Here is a 19799-nt window from a genome sequence, read left to right on the forward strand (position 1 = left end):
AAAGAGTGGATTTTATGAAGTCTCAAATCTAAAGCGTAATTATGTCAATAAGAACACAGGTTTAACCATATTTACCATGTTACTCCATCTCCATTCGCTCAAACAATAATGTTTTGTGTGTGTGTGTGTGTTTTGTTTGTTTTTGCATGGGAAAATATAAATCCGTTATTTTGTTGGAAATTATAATATAACACATTTCAATTTAACACCATTACAACCAAAGTAATTAAATATAGAAGCCTTCAGTGCGAGCCCATTGTTTACCTTTATCGACAACGACTATTCATGCCTAGTTATTATCCGGCTCCACTCCATCTTAACTCGACACGCGTGCCTGTCATATAGCGCTCTCTTGAATGTATTGTATACGTCAACTGGTAGTCAGCCGAGATGGGACAAAATAAGATGAATGTAATTTTTCTTCAATCTGGAAAACCGTAATATTTAGTGAGGTGAAAGGTAAATAAAAGTCTCATTTAATTTCGAGATTCTTGTATGAATGGGAGAGTTGTTTGCAGGCTGCTCAGGCTAACCGAGTAACGTTACCTTCGCTGTATGTCTGCTTGCAGCGCGCTGTGATGGTCGTGGTGTTAATGATGGAATCGCAATGCGAGTATTTTATGTATTTCCCGGCCGTCCCCATCTCAGACCTGTCGGACCCGGCTAAATACCGCACGCTCCCGCGTCGCAGTCACCTATATCTCGGGGAAACCGTGCGCTTTCTGCTGGTTTTGCGCTCTCAGAGCGTCGCGTCGGTGTCGGGGTCTGACGGAAGCGGCTCGGAGCATCACAGCAGTCGTTCTTGGAAGGAGCTGGCCGGCTCTCTCTGCGCCGTGGCGAGCGTTAGCCCCGGCGACAACCGGCAGCGGACACAGCCTCTGTATCACGACTACCACAGCAGCGGGGACGAGTGTGTGGAGGACACGGACGATGGTGATGCTGCGGAGGTGGGCTGCGCAGGTCGAGGGGGCCCGAGGTACCGCGGCTTCAGGGAGTGCAAGCCGCTCCTCATTCACAACAACCCCGGCAACGGCGTGAGGGAATTCCGCAAGGCTCCTTTACAGGTGCTTAAACAAACACTGCAGTCTGTTGGAGAGTAGCTGTTCCTTGTACAGTTAAAAGTCACTGCTATGCATGCAAATACATTTGATGATAACAACACGGAAGTGTTAATATTTCCTGTTGTACTGTTTGAGAGATATGTTTGCCTTTTCTCATGGCTGACAACCATGCAGAACAGTCTCTTTCAATTTATAGTTGAGGATGGTGACAGTAATGGAAAGGACTTCCTGTTTTAGTATTCTGGGCAGAATGCTACCATGTGTATTTCTATAACAGTCCTGACTTTAACCCTTACAGGGACACGCAGTAATGTTTCTTTAACTAAAGAAGATATTATACAGAAATAAATGAGCAGCACTTTTGAGAAATATCATTAAATGATAGGATATTAAAAAAAAATACATCTTCTAGAAAATAATTTAGAGGAAGACTCCAAGCATCTAGTAAAAAAGCCATTTGATTTCACAGGAGCGGTTCACCTATGAGGTGATGCCATATGGACACCAAATGATGTCCTGTATATTGATATTTGTAGTATTAGATGGAGATAACCAAGATAACCAATCAGCTTCAGTGTGAAGCAACCAAAAGTTAGTCAACAAACACAGATGTTCATGAATCAGCACAGATAAGGCAAAACTAGCCAACCCACTTCTGAAACAAATAAGAGCTTGGTAAATTTAAAACTTTAAAGTTTAAAAGAACATGAAGATTAAAGTCATATAATTCCCATATTTAATTTCAAACTTAAGTAGAAAAGTTCCTCACTTACTCAATAAATATCGGAAGTTTATTTCTTTAAACACAATGACGATTAGGCTAACTCTAAGGACTTCATCAGATATCCGATTGTTGATTTTTTTTTCTAATTATTGAAACTTCTCTACAGTTGGTTGAGCATAAGCTTTTTATTTTTGCTTTTATAATTTTATCATTTGTCAACCACGAAAGTTACATGTAAAAAACATTTACCCTGAAGGTCTTCTCACAGCATTCTGCTGTTTTTAGATCAAAATGATGAGTTGATTTTGATACCAAGAGAGGTTTTATCTTTAGTAATTTTACCTGAGTATTTTCAGGATCTCCTTTCAGTATTTTTCTCAAAAGTTGGACCTGCTTGCTCCCCGTATTCTCTCAAATGTCAATATACCCCAGCACAGCATACAGAAACTATATAAGAGAAAAATACCACCTGCAGTTTGTAAATGATATCTGGAGAATTGAATATGGTCATTGTAATCAAGTCAAGAGTTTAAATAAAGAGTCCAGAAACACATTTTTCACACCTAACAAAATTTTGACAGCTCACCAATGTGTCATTTAAGGCTTCCGTGTTTTTTCCTATTGTAAAATTCTTATAAGAAGCAAAACAAGGTGATTCATTTTTCAAACAGTGGTCCATACCACTTTGTGAAATGAGGGCTTAGTCTCCTGTTTGCACTGCTTTCTTGCTAGTCACACACCCAGTAGTGCAAATATATTTAAATGCACCAATCCCATTTCAGAAGTCAGACATTACAGTTATAATACTCGATCTATAGGCCAAGGTTGTATGGCTTTGATATTGTATCTGAAGTACAAAAACGAACTCTACAACAGATGTTCTCAAACTTTTTTTTTTGTCAGCTAGACTCCTTAGAGAAAATATATTTGCTTAAAGCATGGAGATTTTAAGTTAATTTTTCCAATAATGCAATGACACATCACATGTTCTCTGATGTTGGTTAATAGACATGCAGCTAAATAGATCAAGCCAAGTCACCTTTATTTATATAGCGCTCTATACAATACAGATTGTTTCAAAGCAGGTTCATTGTATTAAACAGGCAAATAACAGAACCATTGATGCAAACTACTTAGCAAAAGAAATATCTTTTTTTTTTCAGTCAACATTATATTCACACTGGTATTTTATGAACCTAATCTAATAATAATAACAACAGCAATTATTATTATATTAACTCTAATTGCAAAAATTAAGAAAAACATTTTACAAACAACAATTGTACTGTAAAATAAAAATAAATATCTAATAAGATTTTAATTTTACAATGAAAGGTACAATAATAATATTCATGAGATTAAATTCTTCACATTCAAACTTCAAACCCTTTTGTCATGACTGTAGTGAAATACTGGAGATGGTCCTCACTGTGTAACACAAGATCAAGGGGGTGTGGTTGCATCCAGATCCAACTCCTCCCACCTTTTGTGCCCCTAAACCTAGCAAAACCCCCCACCCCCCCATATGTTTATCCAACCACGCCCCCTGGATCTTGCGTTCTGCAGTGAGGAGCTACTGGAAACACTTGTGAAATGCTGTAAACTTTTGCCCACAGAAATATTGTAAATAATGTAAATGTGTAAATAGAGTGAGCCTAGCATATGCTGTGCTCCTAAATGCACATTACAGTTTTTCTCAATCGCTTTGGCTCAATTCTGAAATAAAAGGGTTTTTTCTCTCTCTCTCTCAAAGCAACACGTTTAGACGTCTGAACAGTTTCTCGTTCACATCAAATTGACTTTCAATTTGAATTTAAGCAAATTGCATGTGTTTTGGTTCCACTGGCCAAATCACTGACACAACAACTATGTTTTGAAGCATGAATTAAATGTTTTGATTGAGTTACTACTTTTTGCAGACATGCTGTTCTGATGTTCCAGGAAACAGCTATGATAATTGCACTAACAGGTTTTTTTTTTTTTTTCGCTTTTTGAAAAAGCGAATTAGAGAAACTGTGAACTCTCAGCACATGCAGAGATGGGGTTTGCTGCATTTACTGTGAAAAGAAAAACTTTTAGAATTCACCAGTGCAGCACTTCTCTTTGAAGCATGCTTTGAAAACCCACAGTCCCCTTGAACTTTTCTTCATGGACCTCCAGGGATTTGGGAACCCCCTGATCTTCGCATGGACTAAAAATAGTGTCTTAGCCTGTTCTATGTATCCCCTTGAAGTGTTTCACTTTGTGTTTTCAGTCTCCTGTGGATGAGCCAGTTGTTTTAAGCGATGAGGTCATCTTCCCCCTGACAGTGTCCCTGGATAAGCTTCCTGTCAACACTCTCAAAGTGAAGGTATGACTGATTTGTGTATGTGTTTATTTTCTGTTTTATGTGTATTCAAACATATGGTTGATATTTTTAGTTGATATTGGTATAGTGGCATTGGTATTAATAGAACAGGAAGGAATGCATTTATTTGCACACGTCTGTGTTGTTGATTAGTTGCACAAGTTTGTGCAAAGTTCTAATGCAAAGCAGTGTGAGTGTGCATGCAAGAAATGTAGATAAAATCAGACACCAGTGCTCATAATATGTCATGTTGCTCTGATACATGTGAATGAATGTGTGTTTCCTTAATGCAGATCATTGTAACTGTGTGGAAGCAAGAAGAGGAGAAAGTTGAGATCCAAGAACATGGCTACCTCAGCATTTTCCAACAAAAGAGCCCCTGCCAAACATTTCGCCAAGATCTGAACACATTCAAAGCACAGGGTGAGCTCTTGTTTCCATCATCACAGTACTGCATGTTGTCATTATTGATTTAGGACCTCAGGGATCTGCCTTTTTCGCTCATCACCTCATCGCCATTGCTTTCCTTTCATTATTTCTCCCCTCTTTGTTTCTTTATCTGCTGTTCTTTGTAAGTGTCAATGTCTTGTTTTTAAATTTGAGTTTTTCCTGCTGTCTCACTTGCATTCTTGAAATTACATTCATGTATTTTGCAAAGCATTTGTACTGTTTTTAGAAACCTACGCTATTTAGGAAATTGTTTTAAATTCGTTTTCTCTTGCTTGCTAACAGTCAGCACCACACTCAATGTCCTGCCCCCTCCGACTGTAAAGTGTCAACAAATGACAGTCTCAGGGAGACACTTAACTGTCCTCAAAGGTAATGTCAGCTCTATTTCTAGCTTTTCTTCACATTTGTGACCCTGGACCACAGAATCAGTCATAAGGGTAATTATTTTATTTTTTTAATTAAGATTTATACATCACCTGAAAGCTGAATAAATAAGCTTTCCATTGATGCATGGTTTGTTAGGACAATAGGACAATATTTGGCTGAGATACAACTATTTATTAGTGTGAAATTCTATGGAATATCTTCATGCAACATGATCTTTACTTAATATCCTAATGATTTTTGGCATAAAAGAAGAAACATTATAATTATGACCCAATGTATTGTTGGCTATTGCTACAAATATTAAGACTTAAGTCTGGTTCTATGGTCCGGGGTCACATTTTATAAGCACAAATTATTTATGTGTGTGTGTGTGTGTATATATATATATATATATATATATATATATATATATATATATATATATATATATATATATATATATATATATATATATATATATATATATATACAGTACAGACCAAAATATTGGAAACATTCCTATTTTTAATGTTTTTGAAAGATAAAATTTGAAATAAAAAAAGTATCACATGTTCTGAAAAAAATAGCAGAACTGTTTCCAACTTTGATAATGAATCATTATATTAGAATGATTTCTAAAGGATCATGTGATAATGATCCTAAAAATTCAGCTTTGCATCACAGAAATAAATGATCATTTAAAGTATAATACATTTTAAAACAATTATTTTAAATTGTAAAAATATTGCACAATATTACATTTTTGATCAAATAAATGCAGGCTTGATGAGCAGAAGAAACTTCTTTCAAAAACATTAAAAATAGTAATGTTTCCAAACTTTTGGTCTGTACTGTATATATACACACTACTATCCAAAGTTCGGGGTCATTGCGTTTTTTTATTGTTTGTTTGTTAATTAAATAATACTTTATAATATTTTTATTTTATTTTAGCAAGGATGTATTAAATTGATCATAAATAACATTACAGACATTTATAATGTTACAGATATTTATAATGTTATTTAAATAAATTCTGCTCTTGTAAAATTTCTATTGATTAAAAACATGATCTGGTGCTCAAATAACATTGCTTATTATGATCAGTGTTGAAAACAGTCAAGCAGCTTAATATTTTTCTGGAAACCGTGGTGTAATCCACTCAGGATGTTTCCAGAAAAATATTAAGCTGCTTGACTGTTTTCAACACTGATCATAATGAGCAATGTTATTTGAGCACCAGATCATGTAACACTAAAGAATGGCTGCTAAAAAAAAATCTGCTTTGCCATGACAGGAATAAATTACATTTTAAAATATATTAAAATAAAAAACAGACTTTACAAACTGTAATAATATATATTAGCATTCAAATAAATGAAGCCTTGGTAAGAATAAGAGAGTTCTTTCAAAAACATTGTATTACCAACTCTAAACTTTTGAAGGCATGCAATTGTTTTAATTGTCAGTGTAATCCCTGTAAGTCTCCTACCTAAAAGCATATCTTTAGAAATTTTCATAAATACTAATGTCTGTTTGTCTTATGATTATGATATAATAGGTCTTTAATGGACATAATGTAAGCAAGTGAAAAAAGACATTCATACATCATTATAGAAGTAATGATTGCCCATATCAACCCAACCAGTCTTCAAGGGAGGATGCTTGGATACGTTTATATGTGCATGTACCTTTTCTTATTTTTATGGTTTCCTGTAACTTTATGTGATAGACACCCTGTTTATGTATGTTTGAACATTTGATTGTTTCAGTGGTAAATGGGAGTTCTCAGGAGGAAGTGTGTGTGCGTGATGTCAAAATCCTCCCCAACTTCAATGCTTCATACTTACCAATGATGCCAGATGGCTCGGTTCTGCTGGTGGACAACGTTTGGTAAGAGAAAACATAATGCGTGACCTCACACACCTGTGAGTGTGATTACAATACATCCTCAAACATTCTGATTATGGTTAGTTATTAATTCTGTCGCTAATGAAACTTCTGTTATGTATTAAGCTTGAAACACTTCAGTGTTCCAATATATGTTTTGTAGATAACACAAGATATATTGGTTTACTTATTGGCTATCTATTAACTTGTAAACTTCATAATTTTTGAAAGAAATGTAACACTTAATTTTGAAAAGTTGTAGAATGTTCAACATTTTAAAAAGTAATATTTAATTGCTTTATTAAATTGATGTATGCCTAATTTTGATGCTCCTTGATCTCTTGGAATACATTTAATCATTTATTCACAAAAACAAAAAAAGTAGAACCAAAGCTTAGAAATTGCACTGTCATTTCCTTGAGGAAATGCAAATGTCACTGTTGTACTTGATAGCTCACAGGGAAAAAATAATCATGCACAAGGATTTTTGCCCATGCTTTGATGTTTTTAAATATGCCATCCATTAATAATAAATTACAGTTTTTAGTTTTTAATGTTTTAATATTTCATGCATTTTGATTTGACCCTTGCCAGATGCATCTGAGAGAGTTTGTATTGCTGTTTATCTCTTTGTTTATCGGCTTCAGTCATCAGTCAGGAGAAGTGGCCATGGCATCATTTTACAGAATGGACAGTGAGTCCAGTCACCTTCCCAGCATGCTCAGTGCTCTAGAGGAGCAGAACTTTCTCTTCCAGCTGCAGCTCAATAACCAGCCACAAGATGATTCAAATGAGGTGGGCTGTCATTATATTTTAATGGTAAAAACAGGCTACAAATATGTATCCCACAGTAATTTATCTTCTTTGCAATAATTAAAAAATGTGATGATATAAATGTATTTAAAAATTAAATAGTATTATTTAAAAAAAAGTTTATTTTTGCTACAGGGACTAGAGGTGCCATTAGTTGCAGTCTTACAGTGGTCCACTTCTAAATTGCCCTTCACCAACTCTATCTACACTCACTATAGTCTCCCTAGTGTGAGACTGGACCGTCCGCGCTTCATTATGACAGCCAGCTGCCCCAGTGCTGTCAAGGCCCATGAGCATTTTCGAGTGCGATATACCCTTCTGAACAACTTGCAGGACTTCCTGGCAGTCCGCCTAGTCTGGACGCCTGAAGGTGAGGATGAGTAAAATAATAATAGCAAGTGCCTTAGGTTTAAGAACAGATGGGTACATTGAGCTGCATGCTGATTGAATTGATTAGAAGGACTGCTTTAACATACTAACATGTAACACCCAAAAATCATTTTCTCTGATAATATTTCAGAAATCATGTTGAGTGATCTCTATCAGCTGTTTAGCATCAGAATTAGTGATGCCAGATTGCGAATGAGTTACTTGATCCAATCGGTCAAACAGATTTGCTAAAAGGTCTGAAATTGTCCATGATTCAGTTTGATTCATGTGGACAGTTCATTCAAGCTCTGAATCATTTGCAGAGGTTTCTCACTGTGTAATGGGATATTTTTGTAGTCAGGGAAGGAGGTGGATATTTTACCTAAAGTCTATTGTAGGAAACATCAGTTTGTCAGCTGTAAAGCAGTTTACTGGGCAGCCAGCTTGTGACTGGTTTTGTACTGTAGGTAAAGACAACTCATATCTATATATCCACAACATATTCACATAACACCTCTTTTTTTGATTTCTAATTGTGTCCTCTTTTGTAAGACAAAACTGGTTTGAAGGGGGGGGGGGGGGTGCTGAGCAGTGAGATATTGCCAATCAATAAAATGGTGTTGTTTGTGGAGTTATAGCAGCCCTGGGGAAAAATAGTGTTGTCATGCTATCAGAGATGGGACTGATAAAAGCAAATTGCAGAGCAAAGGCAAAAGTTGCTAAATGTTATTTGCACATAGGGGGTGTGGTTCATGTTTGTAGATGTAGATAACAAGAGTTTGAGGCTACAGCTGTGCTTGTGAGTATTTGTAATGTAATGCCAGATGAACTAATGTCAGACTTAGCACATCAAACACTTATAAGTAAAAGAATCCAGACTGCAATTGCAGATATTGCAATATCTGCAATTGCAGCAATTGCAGATATTGACTGCAATGCAGATAGACAATAAAAACTTTCCAACTGATTCATATTAGATTTTTTTTAATGTCTTTATGAATTGCTATTTTATAAATAAGGAAATAGCAGAGAGAACAGGAAATGATGGTGAGGTAAAGATTAGGACACAACCAGGGTCAGATTAGAACCTGCATGTCTTGCATGAGCAGCACATCTCAATAGCTGGGTTTCCATCAACCTGCTATTATGTGCATTTTGAAGTATCGCATCAGAATCGAGTGATAAAAACGCTGAATTTTGAATAAAAATGCCTTAATTCGCAAAAATGTTTTTATGCTCGCTTGAGGTGTCTTTTGACTTATGTGAAAAAGGGTTAATTCAAAAAATTGCAAAATAAATTCCTCTTAACTTTTCTTAGTGATGTATAGTGCCAGTTTATCAGGAAGTGACGATTTTGTTCTCTTTGACTCGTTGGATGGAAACTTGTGCTTGTTTGCAGATGTTTTGTGCGAGCTTCCAATTCGAGACTTTGAATGAAAACCTTGCTAATGTGCCCGATGTGTCTGTGTTTAATTATAACTACAACATTGCTTTCTGTTGTATGTCCCCATGATGTATGATCTTCTCTTCTTCTCAGGTCGTGGACAGAAAGAGGATCCTGCAGTGAATGCAGTGGTTTGTCATTCTCCTCTCAGTAACCTGGGTTACTGCCGAAAGGGCAGTACACTTTCTGTCAGTGTGGCTTTCCAGGTACTCCGAGCAGGTCTTTTTGAGGTAAAATTCATTACGTGTATATGAGCAATTCAGTATTTTATTTCACTTCCTTCATCAAAACCAGTGAGTAACATTACTGGATCTGCACACCTCAGTATCCGCTATTCTATTCTCTCTTTAGTTGAGTCAGCACATGAAACTAAAGCTACAGTTCACAGCATCCGTGTCCAACCCTCCTCCTGATGCTCGTCCTTTATCCCGCAAGAACAGTCCGTCGAGTCCAGCGGTCAGAGATATTCTGGACCGACATCAGGCCAGTCTTAGTCTGGGCCGCTCTCAGTCCTTTTCTCACCAGCAACCATCAAAGTTTCACCTCACAAGGTATAGCATTAAACACTTACACACAGATCGTCTTCATTTATTTCACTTGATGAAAATATGGTACAAACTCACAGTTTCTCTCTCACATACACTATACACACCATAAATTAATTAAGTATGTTGAACAATAATTTAATATAGCAGTACATTTCTTTTTTTGTTTTTTGTATTTCCATCCTGTCTGGATTAAAAATATTTTCTGTTGACAGGCTTTTAATAGTAATTACAAATATTTGTTCATTAATTTTAAAGGTTTGATCTTACACAGTGGGTGGACAAAGATGCAATGCAAACCACATTTTCCCCACAAATAAATTCAGTTAATAATCTAATATTTAATCAGTTTAATTGAATTGGGTTTCTTAGTGTAGTGACAATATACACCACTGTTCAAAAGGTTGGGTTCAGTAAGATTTTTTCTGAGAAATTAATGCTTTTGTTCAGCAAGAAGGCATTGAATTGACATTAAAGCTTTTTTTTTTATCTGGCTCCTATGTGTAGGTTCAGTAATGTTTAACTTTAATGGCAATGAATAGGTTATTTTCATTGCCATTAAAGTGAAATAACTGAACTTAAACATAGAAGCCTGACAAAAATGCTAATTATGAAGAAAATTTCAGATGGCACTTAGAGATTTTGGCATCTGAACTCTCCTTATGTATCTATCTATATCGAAATCTATATCTATAGCTATATATAGCTATCTATCTCTCTCTCTCTCTCTCTCTCTCTCTCTCTATATATATATATATATATATATAGACTGATTGACTAAATCAGTTGACTGATTTAGAAGCGTCTACATATTCGGGAACTCTGATAGCGTATAGCTGGTACATCCTGTTTTCTTTGTCAAATCACGATTGTCTCATTTATGCAGCACAGGTTCATGTCTGTGTTCATGTTTGACTGTGTCTTACAGGACAGGCAGTGTTATGGAGCGCAGGGCTATCACCCCTCCCGTGGGCTCTCCTGTTGGACGGCCACTGTACCTCCCTCCAGACAGGAACATCTTGTCACTCGACAAAATTGCCAAGCGTGAGTGCAAGGTGCTGGTACTGGATTCACACACCTGAATCCAAACACACACACACACACAGGGATACGAAGTAGGGATATTTTTTAACTTTGGCAAAGAATCATTTTTCATGAAGTAGTGTAAATCGAAAGCGTTGTTTAATGTCTGTCAGTTTCATTTCAGAATATATTTATTTTGTTTTTGTTTTACCAGCATTCATGGTTTACGTCCTGTACAGCTAGTGTGTTTGACATTTTCGACAGAAGGAATGAAAAGAAAACATAAACACAAACAGGTTTTTATTGTTTATCCATAGGACATTTCACTGGAGTCATGAAATGTCGTGTTACATACACGTTAAAAAAATATTGTATTGATGGCTGTTTAAAGGAAGAATGGATGGTTATATTTAGACCCATGCGTGCTTGATTATTTAATGGTTTGGCTAATTTGGGTAATGTTTTAATTTTTAAATTAATCTAGCATTTTGTTTGTTTACTACTATTGGATAGATTTTTTGAATGTCTTTACATTTCATTTGTCAATACTGCCAACCTTTCCCTTCCTAAATTGTATTCCTCTTTGCATTCCTTTTTGTAAAAGTGCTTATTGTTTTCCTTAATTACTTGAAAGATGGTTTGCAATGTCGTGCCTGTGAGCAATAAGACAGTTTCTTTCATCCTCAGTCCTGAACTCTGGAATCTTTTTGGTCTGGCATTTATTCTACCCTGCAGTGTAACTGTATCACAGATATTCTTTTAGTTATGTTTGCATGTTGTAAAATAAGAATTTATTTAATTCATCAAATGATTTCACTGCTGTAATGTTAACAAGACTCCAGTTCATCAAGCTGTTCAGTTTCTACAGGTTTCCTTTTTTAATCACACAAATCAAATCACTTCTGCTGGAGGTGGAGCTTGTGTTATTGGCAGATGCCATTTTATTTCTGCTCCTCCTGTCATAGCTTTAGAAATATTCTGTCACATTCCTGCTGCATTGTGTGTTCTCAGAAATGTGGGATCATTTTTCTTTTGCTCTATATTAATGATCTCGCCCTTCTCCCGCTCGATGTCCGGGAACAAACTCCCAGTAAGCATCAGGACAGATGCTGGTCATACAGTAGTATTGATCTCTATGCATTTACACTGAACATTGGACTTTAACAGAGAGCTTGATATGTACAACCCCTCAGGCTGTAGTGACACCCCATTGTGCCATTTAATGGGGTTACGATTGATTTCTTTTATCAATGTTTACATTTCTGTGCACATGTGAGGACTACTGATTAATGCTTGGGACTGAAAAACCTTTCCTTTGTTGTGGAATGTTGCACAATGGTTTTATATTGTGTCTGAATATAGATATAGATCTTGAATGTTCATTTTTTTTTTTTCAGGCTGAATTGTTTAGACAGACTACTTGTTCTGCGGAAATGTAACAATGTTTCAAAACGGTTTGTGGATGTAGGTATAATACGTTAAACACTGTGATGTATTTTAATTTTTCAATTTTCAATTTATTTCACTCGCAATTTCCATATTTGCATCTTGGCCAGTTTTCTTGTTTTGGACTATGTTATTATTTTACATTGAAAGCGTTCTTGGCACAAGTGGATAATTTATTGCAAAAAATTTGGACTATCATGTTTATTTTTTTGTAAGCACTTTATTTCATTTTTTTTTTTTTTTTAAAGAAGGAATGCTCAAAGGACTGGTTGCTGGATTTTATGTTTTCTCTTCAAAAACATTTGGATTCTTTGTTTTTTAGCCTCTTGGTATGGCACATCACAGAACAATTGACAACTTTGACCACTGGATTACTCCAAGTCTGTAGAAATAGCTTGAGGTTAGAAGTCCTGCAAAAGGTATCAGAGCAAATATATGCTGAGTATTGCGCTTGTATTCTTTGCTCAGACTTTTTGTTTTGGGTTTTTTGAATTGCCAAGACCCACCAAGAAGCTCTTCTGGTGGAAAGTCCTTGTGGAACTCAATCATTTAGATGACAAGACAGTTTTGACTATACTCTTCTATGAACTTCTGCTTTGCACTTTTTATTTTGTTTGTTAATTGTTTGTTTTTATATGCCTTTAACTGCTGTTTGAAGTGTTAACAAAAGTGTTCAGAGTCATTGGAAATGTTGTTGGTTATTGGAGTGCTGCACTTGAACAAGTTAAATAAAAGCAGCTAGGGCCTAAAATGTCTTGTTAACTTATTTAAGATATGAAAAAAAATATGTATGAAGAAAATAGAATTTATTTAATGTCAGATGCTCACAGGCATTTAATAAATGCACTCATTCCCCAAATCAAAACACGGCTTATATCAAAATTTACAATGAAGTTTACAAATAAGTAACGGAAAGGTTTTGACAGTTAGTTCACATATTCCACAAAGACGTTTAAAATGAATAAATATAAACAAACTCTCGTCCAGAAATCATCGTCTAAAAATGGAGGTTTTGCTTCAGAATGTAGTAGCCTTCATTCCACTGTTCTGTGTTCCCTGCTTCTTACTCTCATCAAGAGTTTTATAAGAATGATCTGTGGACAAATTTAGAAATGCTCAAATCACAGCTCACATTATACATTCTTTTTTTTTTTTTTTTTTTTTAAGAAAAAAAGTATTATAATCATTTACCACATACCTGTCTTTTTGTTCAGCTCAAATTTAATTGTATCGTAACTCATCTTTTTGTGGCTGTGTAAAAAGAGATTAACAATCGTTAGTTGCCTTTAAAACCACAATGTTTCAAATGATTGCAAGTGAATACTTGGCTTGGTAAGTTTTAGATTTTTTTTACAATACAGTGATTTTAATACAATTTACCTGCACTTTTTGTAAATGCACACAGTTGCTGTGACTATGAGGATGACGCCAAGCGGCACAAGGACTCCGATCAAGATAATAGCTGTTTGACCTACAAAACAGCAAGCAGGAAAAACCTGTTACATATGACTGGCATACAGTATATGGTTTCATTTTTTAGATTAGATTAAAAATGAATATTAATGAATACAGTCCGTTCACATTCACATACCTAGGCCTCCATCAGAGGGGATTTTTAAGAGCTCACAGTTTGTGCCCTCAAAACCTTCAGTGCATGTGCAGGTATAACCAGAACCATCTGGTTTATTTACACAGGTACCATCATTCTGACAGGGTGAGCTCAAACATGGACTCGCTGAGAGAAAAAGAGGGCAAAAGTTTATTACTTATCTGAAACATCTGTAATATATGAAAGCTTGTTTCCACCATGATATATATATATATATATATACACATGTCTCACAATACTGTCTTTTTTTTTTTTTATCTGAGCAAATTTTGAGTAAATAAAGAAAGCATGGACTCGCACAGAAATTGCAAGATATAAACTCAGAATTCTGGAAAAAAATGCTGATTTGTGAGATCATTTTGCTATTATTTTTATCCCATGGCAGAAATGAGCTTCCATAGTTATAATTAACTTTACCATATGATATCCAATTCTGTATCATTCCTAGACTAGGAAAACTCTGCAAGCTATGCATTATTTCTCAAATATATTTTGAGTCAGAAATAGCTCACATTTATAACAGTCTCGTTTGGTGTCGTACACCGTGCAGATCTCGTTTTCTCCACAGCCCTTTGCTCGACACACAGCACCAGTGGTAGAACATTCACAACTCTGTGAACAGTCCTCTGTCACAAATGTCTCCTTTAACTGCGTGTGGAAAGGTACAGAGAAACATGATCAGATATGTCTTGTGCAATTCCTTTCGATATTATAACCTTTAACCTGCAGTATTTGACAAGCATCAAAAGGCTCACCTGATAGTAGCGATCGAGGTACTTGCATCCACACTCGCTGTAAGGCACACAGTCTTGGTCACTCAGGACAAAGCCGGAGGCGCACTGACATCCCTCCACACACTGTGTTTGCTCACACTCAGAGGGAGCTGCCAGATCTGCACAGGACGCTGGGCATGGAGTCATACAGGAGGAGTAAGTGCTGTTGGGCCCACACTGCAGACCTAAATCACAAACACACACAGTTACTTTGTTTAGTGTCCCATGATCCTTCAGTAATCATTCTTATATGCTGATTTTGTGCTCAGAAAACATTTCTTCTTATTACCAATGTTGTGCCGCATTATATTTTTGTGGGAACCATTATTTTAATCTAAATATTTCAAAAAATATTTAATTTTTCATACCACAATTCAGTTCTTGTCTCCACGGCCCTAGTGCGACACCCAGATCTTGGCAAGCCCGAGCGTAGACGGCGTAATTTTCACAGCGCAGCTCTTCACTGCCCTGTTCAGCACACAGGTCAAACACACAATCTCTGCAATGCAAACACACACAGTTGTAAATGACGGCACATCAGTACCAACACCTGCATATCACAAGCTTATCTCATTCAAAAGCTTAAGCATACACATGCTCTTGTACATAGTCCACACACCAACTTAGCATTAACTCATTAAAGTGAACTCATACTTGTCACTAGAATACACACACCCTAAACACATGCACACGTTACTCACTCTTGGAAGACATCCGGAGCGATCAGAGCATGACAGGCAGTGAAAGGACCAGCAGGGTCACTGAGAGCCCCACACATTTTATTCCCATTCAGCTCCTCCAGCAGAGCATTTGTGCAGCCTGTCGTATCAAACCCTGAATCTGGATCGGCCTCCACTTCACGCCTAATAATAAAGAAGACAGGATATTTAGGGGTAGGACTATGTCAGACTATTTATTTCAACCCATTTGATTTATAATGCATATCATAACAGATACTCAGAGTTGTCCGTACTTGTGTAGGTGTACCCTCATTGGTAGTGATGTGGTACGAAGACCTGCCTGTCTGTCAGTCACCCTCCAGCTGTCTCCAAACTCATTGAGGTTGCGGGTAACTTTGCCGTCTGGTTTTGTGTACTCGTTACGGTTGTTTCCATCATAATTACCGCACAGACCGAGCACACGAGATCTGTATACACTTGGTAGACTCACCACTTTAGGGAAAAAGAAGAGCGTGAGATCACATGCTTTACAAAATATGCAAAGATGTGCCTAAAAAAGTCCTTGATAATTGTGTGGGTGTGAGATTTGAGCTACCTGCTTGAGCATTGCCATCAAAGCGCACAGAAAGGCCAAAGTCAGTTGTGAGCATCACATAGCGAGACTTTGTTTTGATGTTAACTCCACGTACAGGACTGAACGGTAGACCAACCTTTTCTCCATCAACCTGATGGAGAAAAAAAACGCGAAGACATTAATGATACTATGGTATTATGGTCCATATATGAGGTCTCATAGATACAACTATTAGAATTGGCTACATGTCCCATGAATCCCTCACCAGGACTTTCTTCTTCTGCTGCATGCGAACAGAAATGCCGTACACGTCCACATAGACCTCGCGCAGGAGTGACACCCGGCTAATGCCTCCCTGCCGCTGGTTTTTGCCGCGGACTATGAAAGGGGTGAGGGAGCTGGGCAGAGTGGTGTTCTGAGTTAACACATAGGTATACGCTCCCTGGTAGTGGTGATTGTATCCGTCAAAGGTATGATAGTGAGGGTCCCCAGCAATATTGCAGTCATCGAATTCTATGAGAAGTAAAAGAAGTTTGAGTTAGTTAATTCATGAGGTGAACATTAAGACTAACCTGCTTCAAGGCTTAAACATTTACATTTCTTTAGATGGCCACAGGCTGCATTAAAACCCTAAAAACTTGAAGTAGTCCTTGCTAAGATAAAATGTGTAAAAAGTTGCAAACTTTTGTCTTTCATGTAGAGTAAATATGAATTTCTGGTTGCTCTGATGGTTCGAGTTAAGCCGGTTGATGTCATTGTTCCCTCATTCTTAATATTTCTCACTACACAACTGTCCTGAACTCACTCTCAGGTTTGCAGTAACGGTCTCCATTGCTGTCAAGATCACAGATCGAGTTGTCATTGCATTCAAAGGATGTGCAGGACAGCACTCCTCCAAGGCTGCAGCTGCACCTCTGTTCACAGTGGTCACTTATCCATGAATCTCCCACCTGAAATATGGCAGGCAGTATTGTTAAATCTTTTGATATGAAATAAAAGCACTGTCATCTTTACAGCACCTTTTTATAACATATTCTTTATGTATCATGTCTTTGCCATTATTCGTTAATATTGAAAATTATTTCAATAAAGAGTTGAATCGGATAAATAGAGTTAAAGAAAACCAGTCTTTATAACATAGACTACCATTCAAAAGTTTAGAGTCGGTAAGATGTTTAAACGTTAGAAAGTCGTCTCTTATGTTCAACACCACAATTATTTGATCATAAGAGTAAAATGACAATTTACAATAACTTCTTTTTTGATGAATTACTGTGATAACAAAGCTGAATTTTCAGCAGTATTCATATTCATATTCATATTCATATTCGTATTCATATGATCCGTTCAGAAATCATTCTCATATATCAGTATATTGATTCTGAACAGATCATGTGCTTAAGAGACATTTATTATTATCCAAGCAGCCGTGCTGCTCAATGTCTTTTTTCAGGATTCTTTGAAGAATATAAAATATAAACAGCATTTATTCGAAATATAAATATTTTGTAACACCATAGTATTTTACTATCACTTTTGATCAATTAATGGTTCCTTGCTGAATAAAATTTCTTTCAAAAAAGTAGTAGAATCAATATGCAGTTCTAGCAACTTTACTCACATCATGATACTCTCCGCTGCTGTCAACACATCCACAGCTTGAGAGAGGAACACACTTGCCATCACTTAGCACAAAACCTCCATTGCACTGGCAGCCTTCGACACAACTATTAGGCGGTAATGGGCAGAATACGGGGAAGAGATCGGCACAAGTTGGAGGACAAGGAGCTGTGCACTCAGAATAGTGACTGTTTGGTGGGCACGGGAGAGCTGGAAATTGAAGTACATAAAGAGGTTTGATGCATTGGTTTTGAATGACAATGATTCTCTGACATATTCAGAGGCCATTTCTTCCTTCTAAATATGCATAGATATTCATTAATATTTATTTATAACCTAGAGATTATCGGTAAAGAATCTCATAAATGCATCATTTTCTCAGCATCACAGTTCTGCTCTTTTCTGATCTTTACAATCCTAGCTGAATTCTTCTTCCTTCTGTCACCCAGCTCAGCATAACATTCTCAGCACATCTCCTAGTCTTTTCTTCCCTCTTTCTCTTTCACTTACGACAGAAGCTGCTGTTTCTCCAGCTGATCGTGACTCCAGCGCTATGACAGGCCTGGGCGTAAGCTTCAATGTTATCGCACAGAGTCGACTGCATGCCGTCATACTCGCACATGTCATAGATGCAGTTCCCCAGGAAAGATTCTGGAGGAATGAGAGAGTGACAGGGCTTGAAGAGATCAGACAGGATAGATGCCGCACACTGCGACTTGTAGATCTCTTCTTCATTCTTGTTGCAGTTGGGTTTGTCATCAGGCCGTTCATCAGGTTTGCACCTGCAGATGGAGAAACGAGGCATTAATGAACACAAGAAAGAATTAAGACGAGTGAAACTACTGATTTTTCAATCAAATTCATATGTATCATAAGGGCATCTATAATGCATCCATCTTTCGATTTTTGTTTATTTCTGAATTATGGAGAGGGACTAAACCATGTAACACTCACCCAGGATCACTGTCTCCCTCTGCCTTCCAGCTGTTACCAAGTTCAGTGTCATTTTTGGCTGGTTTCCCATCAGGCATCAAGTTGTCATCAGAGGAATCTCCGTTGTAGTTACCACACATTCCACATACCTGTAAGACAAATTTCTACCTGTTAATCATGTCTACCAGTATATTGCCCACCCCTGTCAAGTAGGGTGATGTTCTAGCTTTATTTTTTGTGTAGTTTCCAACCTTGTTGAAATAGTCTCCAGGCACTGTGATTTCAATATGGTGCACTCCATCAAACTTCACAATCAGGCCGAAGTCAGTGTCCAGTACGGTGTTTACTCCACTGGTGAACACCCGTGCATTGGCTGAACTGATGTCATAGGGGGTCTTTATCCTGCGTTCATTCATCTAGTCGAAGGGCATAGCAAATATGAGCACAAGCCAGAGATTTAGAACAATCATATCACTAAGTACATAGAATCTCATCTATGATATTAAACAACTGTTATATTCCTATTCATGATGTCTAATCAGAAGAAGACATGCAAATGCAGCCTAGTCAAAGTCACGATTGCATCTCTTCCTTCTTTGTTCTCAGGCTCTCACCAGTACTCTGCCATTCTTGCTGATGGTGATGTTGGTAGTGGGCAGGTAGACAGTCACAGAGCGAACATACGAAGCTTCTGGTTGGCCACGCTCTTCGTTCTTGGCCACAATAGTGAAGGGTGTCACCATAGAGGTGTTGCATATCGCCACCAGCGTGTAAGTGCAGGTACCCATGTAGGTGTGCATGATGCCATCAAAAGTGTAGTAGTGAGGATCACCAGCAATGTGACAAATGCCCACTCCTGCAAAGAAGATCAATAAGCATGTGTCAAACAGAGACAGCCAAAAACATAAAAAAGAGATAAGAAGATTATGTAGCACATGTACCTGTGTTCACACAGCCTAGTTCACCATCATTGACCTTACATTCCTGAGCGGGACCACATTGCCATGCCTCGCATGTCACTGTATTGAAAGGTGAACAAACACAGCGCTCTGTGCAATCATCTTTCGTGAACCAGCTGTCTCCAACCTAAAAAAATCAAATAGATACGCATTAATAATTGATACGGACAAAG

At 37.1% G+C, this 19799-nt stretch overlaps 2 protein-coding genes across 2 annotated transcripts in view; one reads left to right on the top strand and one right to left on the bottom strand.

Moving 5' to 3' along the window:
- Positions 1-13229, top strand: trappc14 (trafficking protein particle complex subunit 14). The gene is made up of 11 exons (XM_026267058.1): positions 1-459; positions 570-1064; positions 4040-4135; positions 4426-4555; positions 4865-4951; positions 6721-6841; positions 7486-7633; positions 7787-8021; positions 9558-9694; positions 9816-10015; positions 10938-13229. The coding sequence occupies exons 2-11, from the start codon at positions 579-581 to the stop codon at positions 11089-11091; spliced, it is 1794 nt and encodes a 597-aa protein (XP_026122843.1). The 5' UTR covers positions 1-459; positions 570-578; the 3' UTR covers positions 11092-13229.
- Positions 12415-19799, bottom strand: part of zanl (zonadhesin, like) — a 22210-nt gene continuing 14825 nt past the window's right edge. The window contains exons 32-49 of the mRNA XM_026266409.1: positions 19609-19753; positions 19282-19523; positions 18919-19083; positions 18689-18816; positions 18245-18516; positions 17736-17944; positions 16920-17064; positions 16380-16627; positions 16136-16265; positions 15834-16032; positions 15562-15723; positions 15229-15359; positions 14843-15045; positions 14600-14735; positions 14070-14213; positions 13859-13949; positions 13677-13729; positions 12415-13572 (exon numbers count right to left, since the gene is read on the bottom strand). Coding sequence (XP_026122194.1) covers positions 13496-13572; positions 13677-13729; positions 13859-13949; positions 14070-14213; positions 14600-14735; positions 14843-15045; positions 15229-15359; positions 15562-15723; positions 15834-16032; positions 16136-16265; positions 16380-16627; positions 16920-17064; positions 17736-17944; positions 18245-18516; positions 18689-18816; positions 18919-19083; positions 19282-19523; positions 19609-19753 — 2880 coding nt within the window. The 3' untranslated portion in view covers positions 12415-13495. The remainder of the gene's footprint in view (positions 13573-13676; positions 13730-13858; positions 13950-14069; positions 14214-14599; positions 14736-14842; positions 15046-15228; positions 15360-15561; positions 15724-15833; positions 16033-16135; positions 16266-16379; positions 16628-16919; positions 17065-17735; positions 17945-18244; positions 18517-18688; positions 18817-18918; positions 19084-19281; positions 19524-19608; positions 19754-19799) is intronic.

Source organism: Carassius auratus, chromosome 7, assembly GCF_003368295.1.
Source record: "Carassius auratus strain Wakin chromosome 7, ASM336829v1, whole genome shotgun sequence".
NCBI classification, from domain to species: domain Eukaryota; kingdom Metazoa; phylum Chordata; class Actinopteri; order Cypriniformes; family Cyprinidae; genus Carassius; species Carassius auratus.

Bases quoted from the DNA above. Each gene is read 5' to 3' on its own strand.
- trappc14 (XM_026267058.1), top strand. From the start codon at position 579: ATGGTCGTGGTGTTAATGATGGAATCGCAATGCGAGTATTTTATGTAT. The intron at 4,556-4,864 runs GTGAGCTCTTGT...GCTTGCTAACAG, and splicing joins GAACACATTCAAAGCACAGG to TCAGCACCACACTCAATGTC. The intron at 4,952-6,720 runs GTAATGTCAGCT...TGATTGTTTCAG, and splicing joins ACACTTAACTGTCCTCAAAG to TGGTAAATGGGAGTTCTCAG.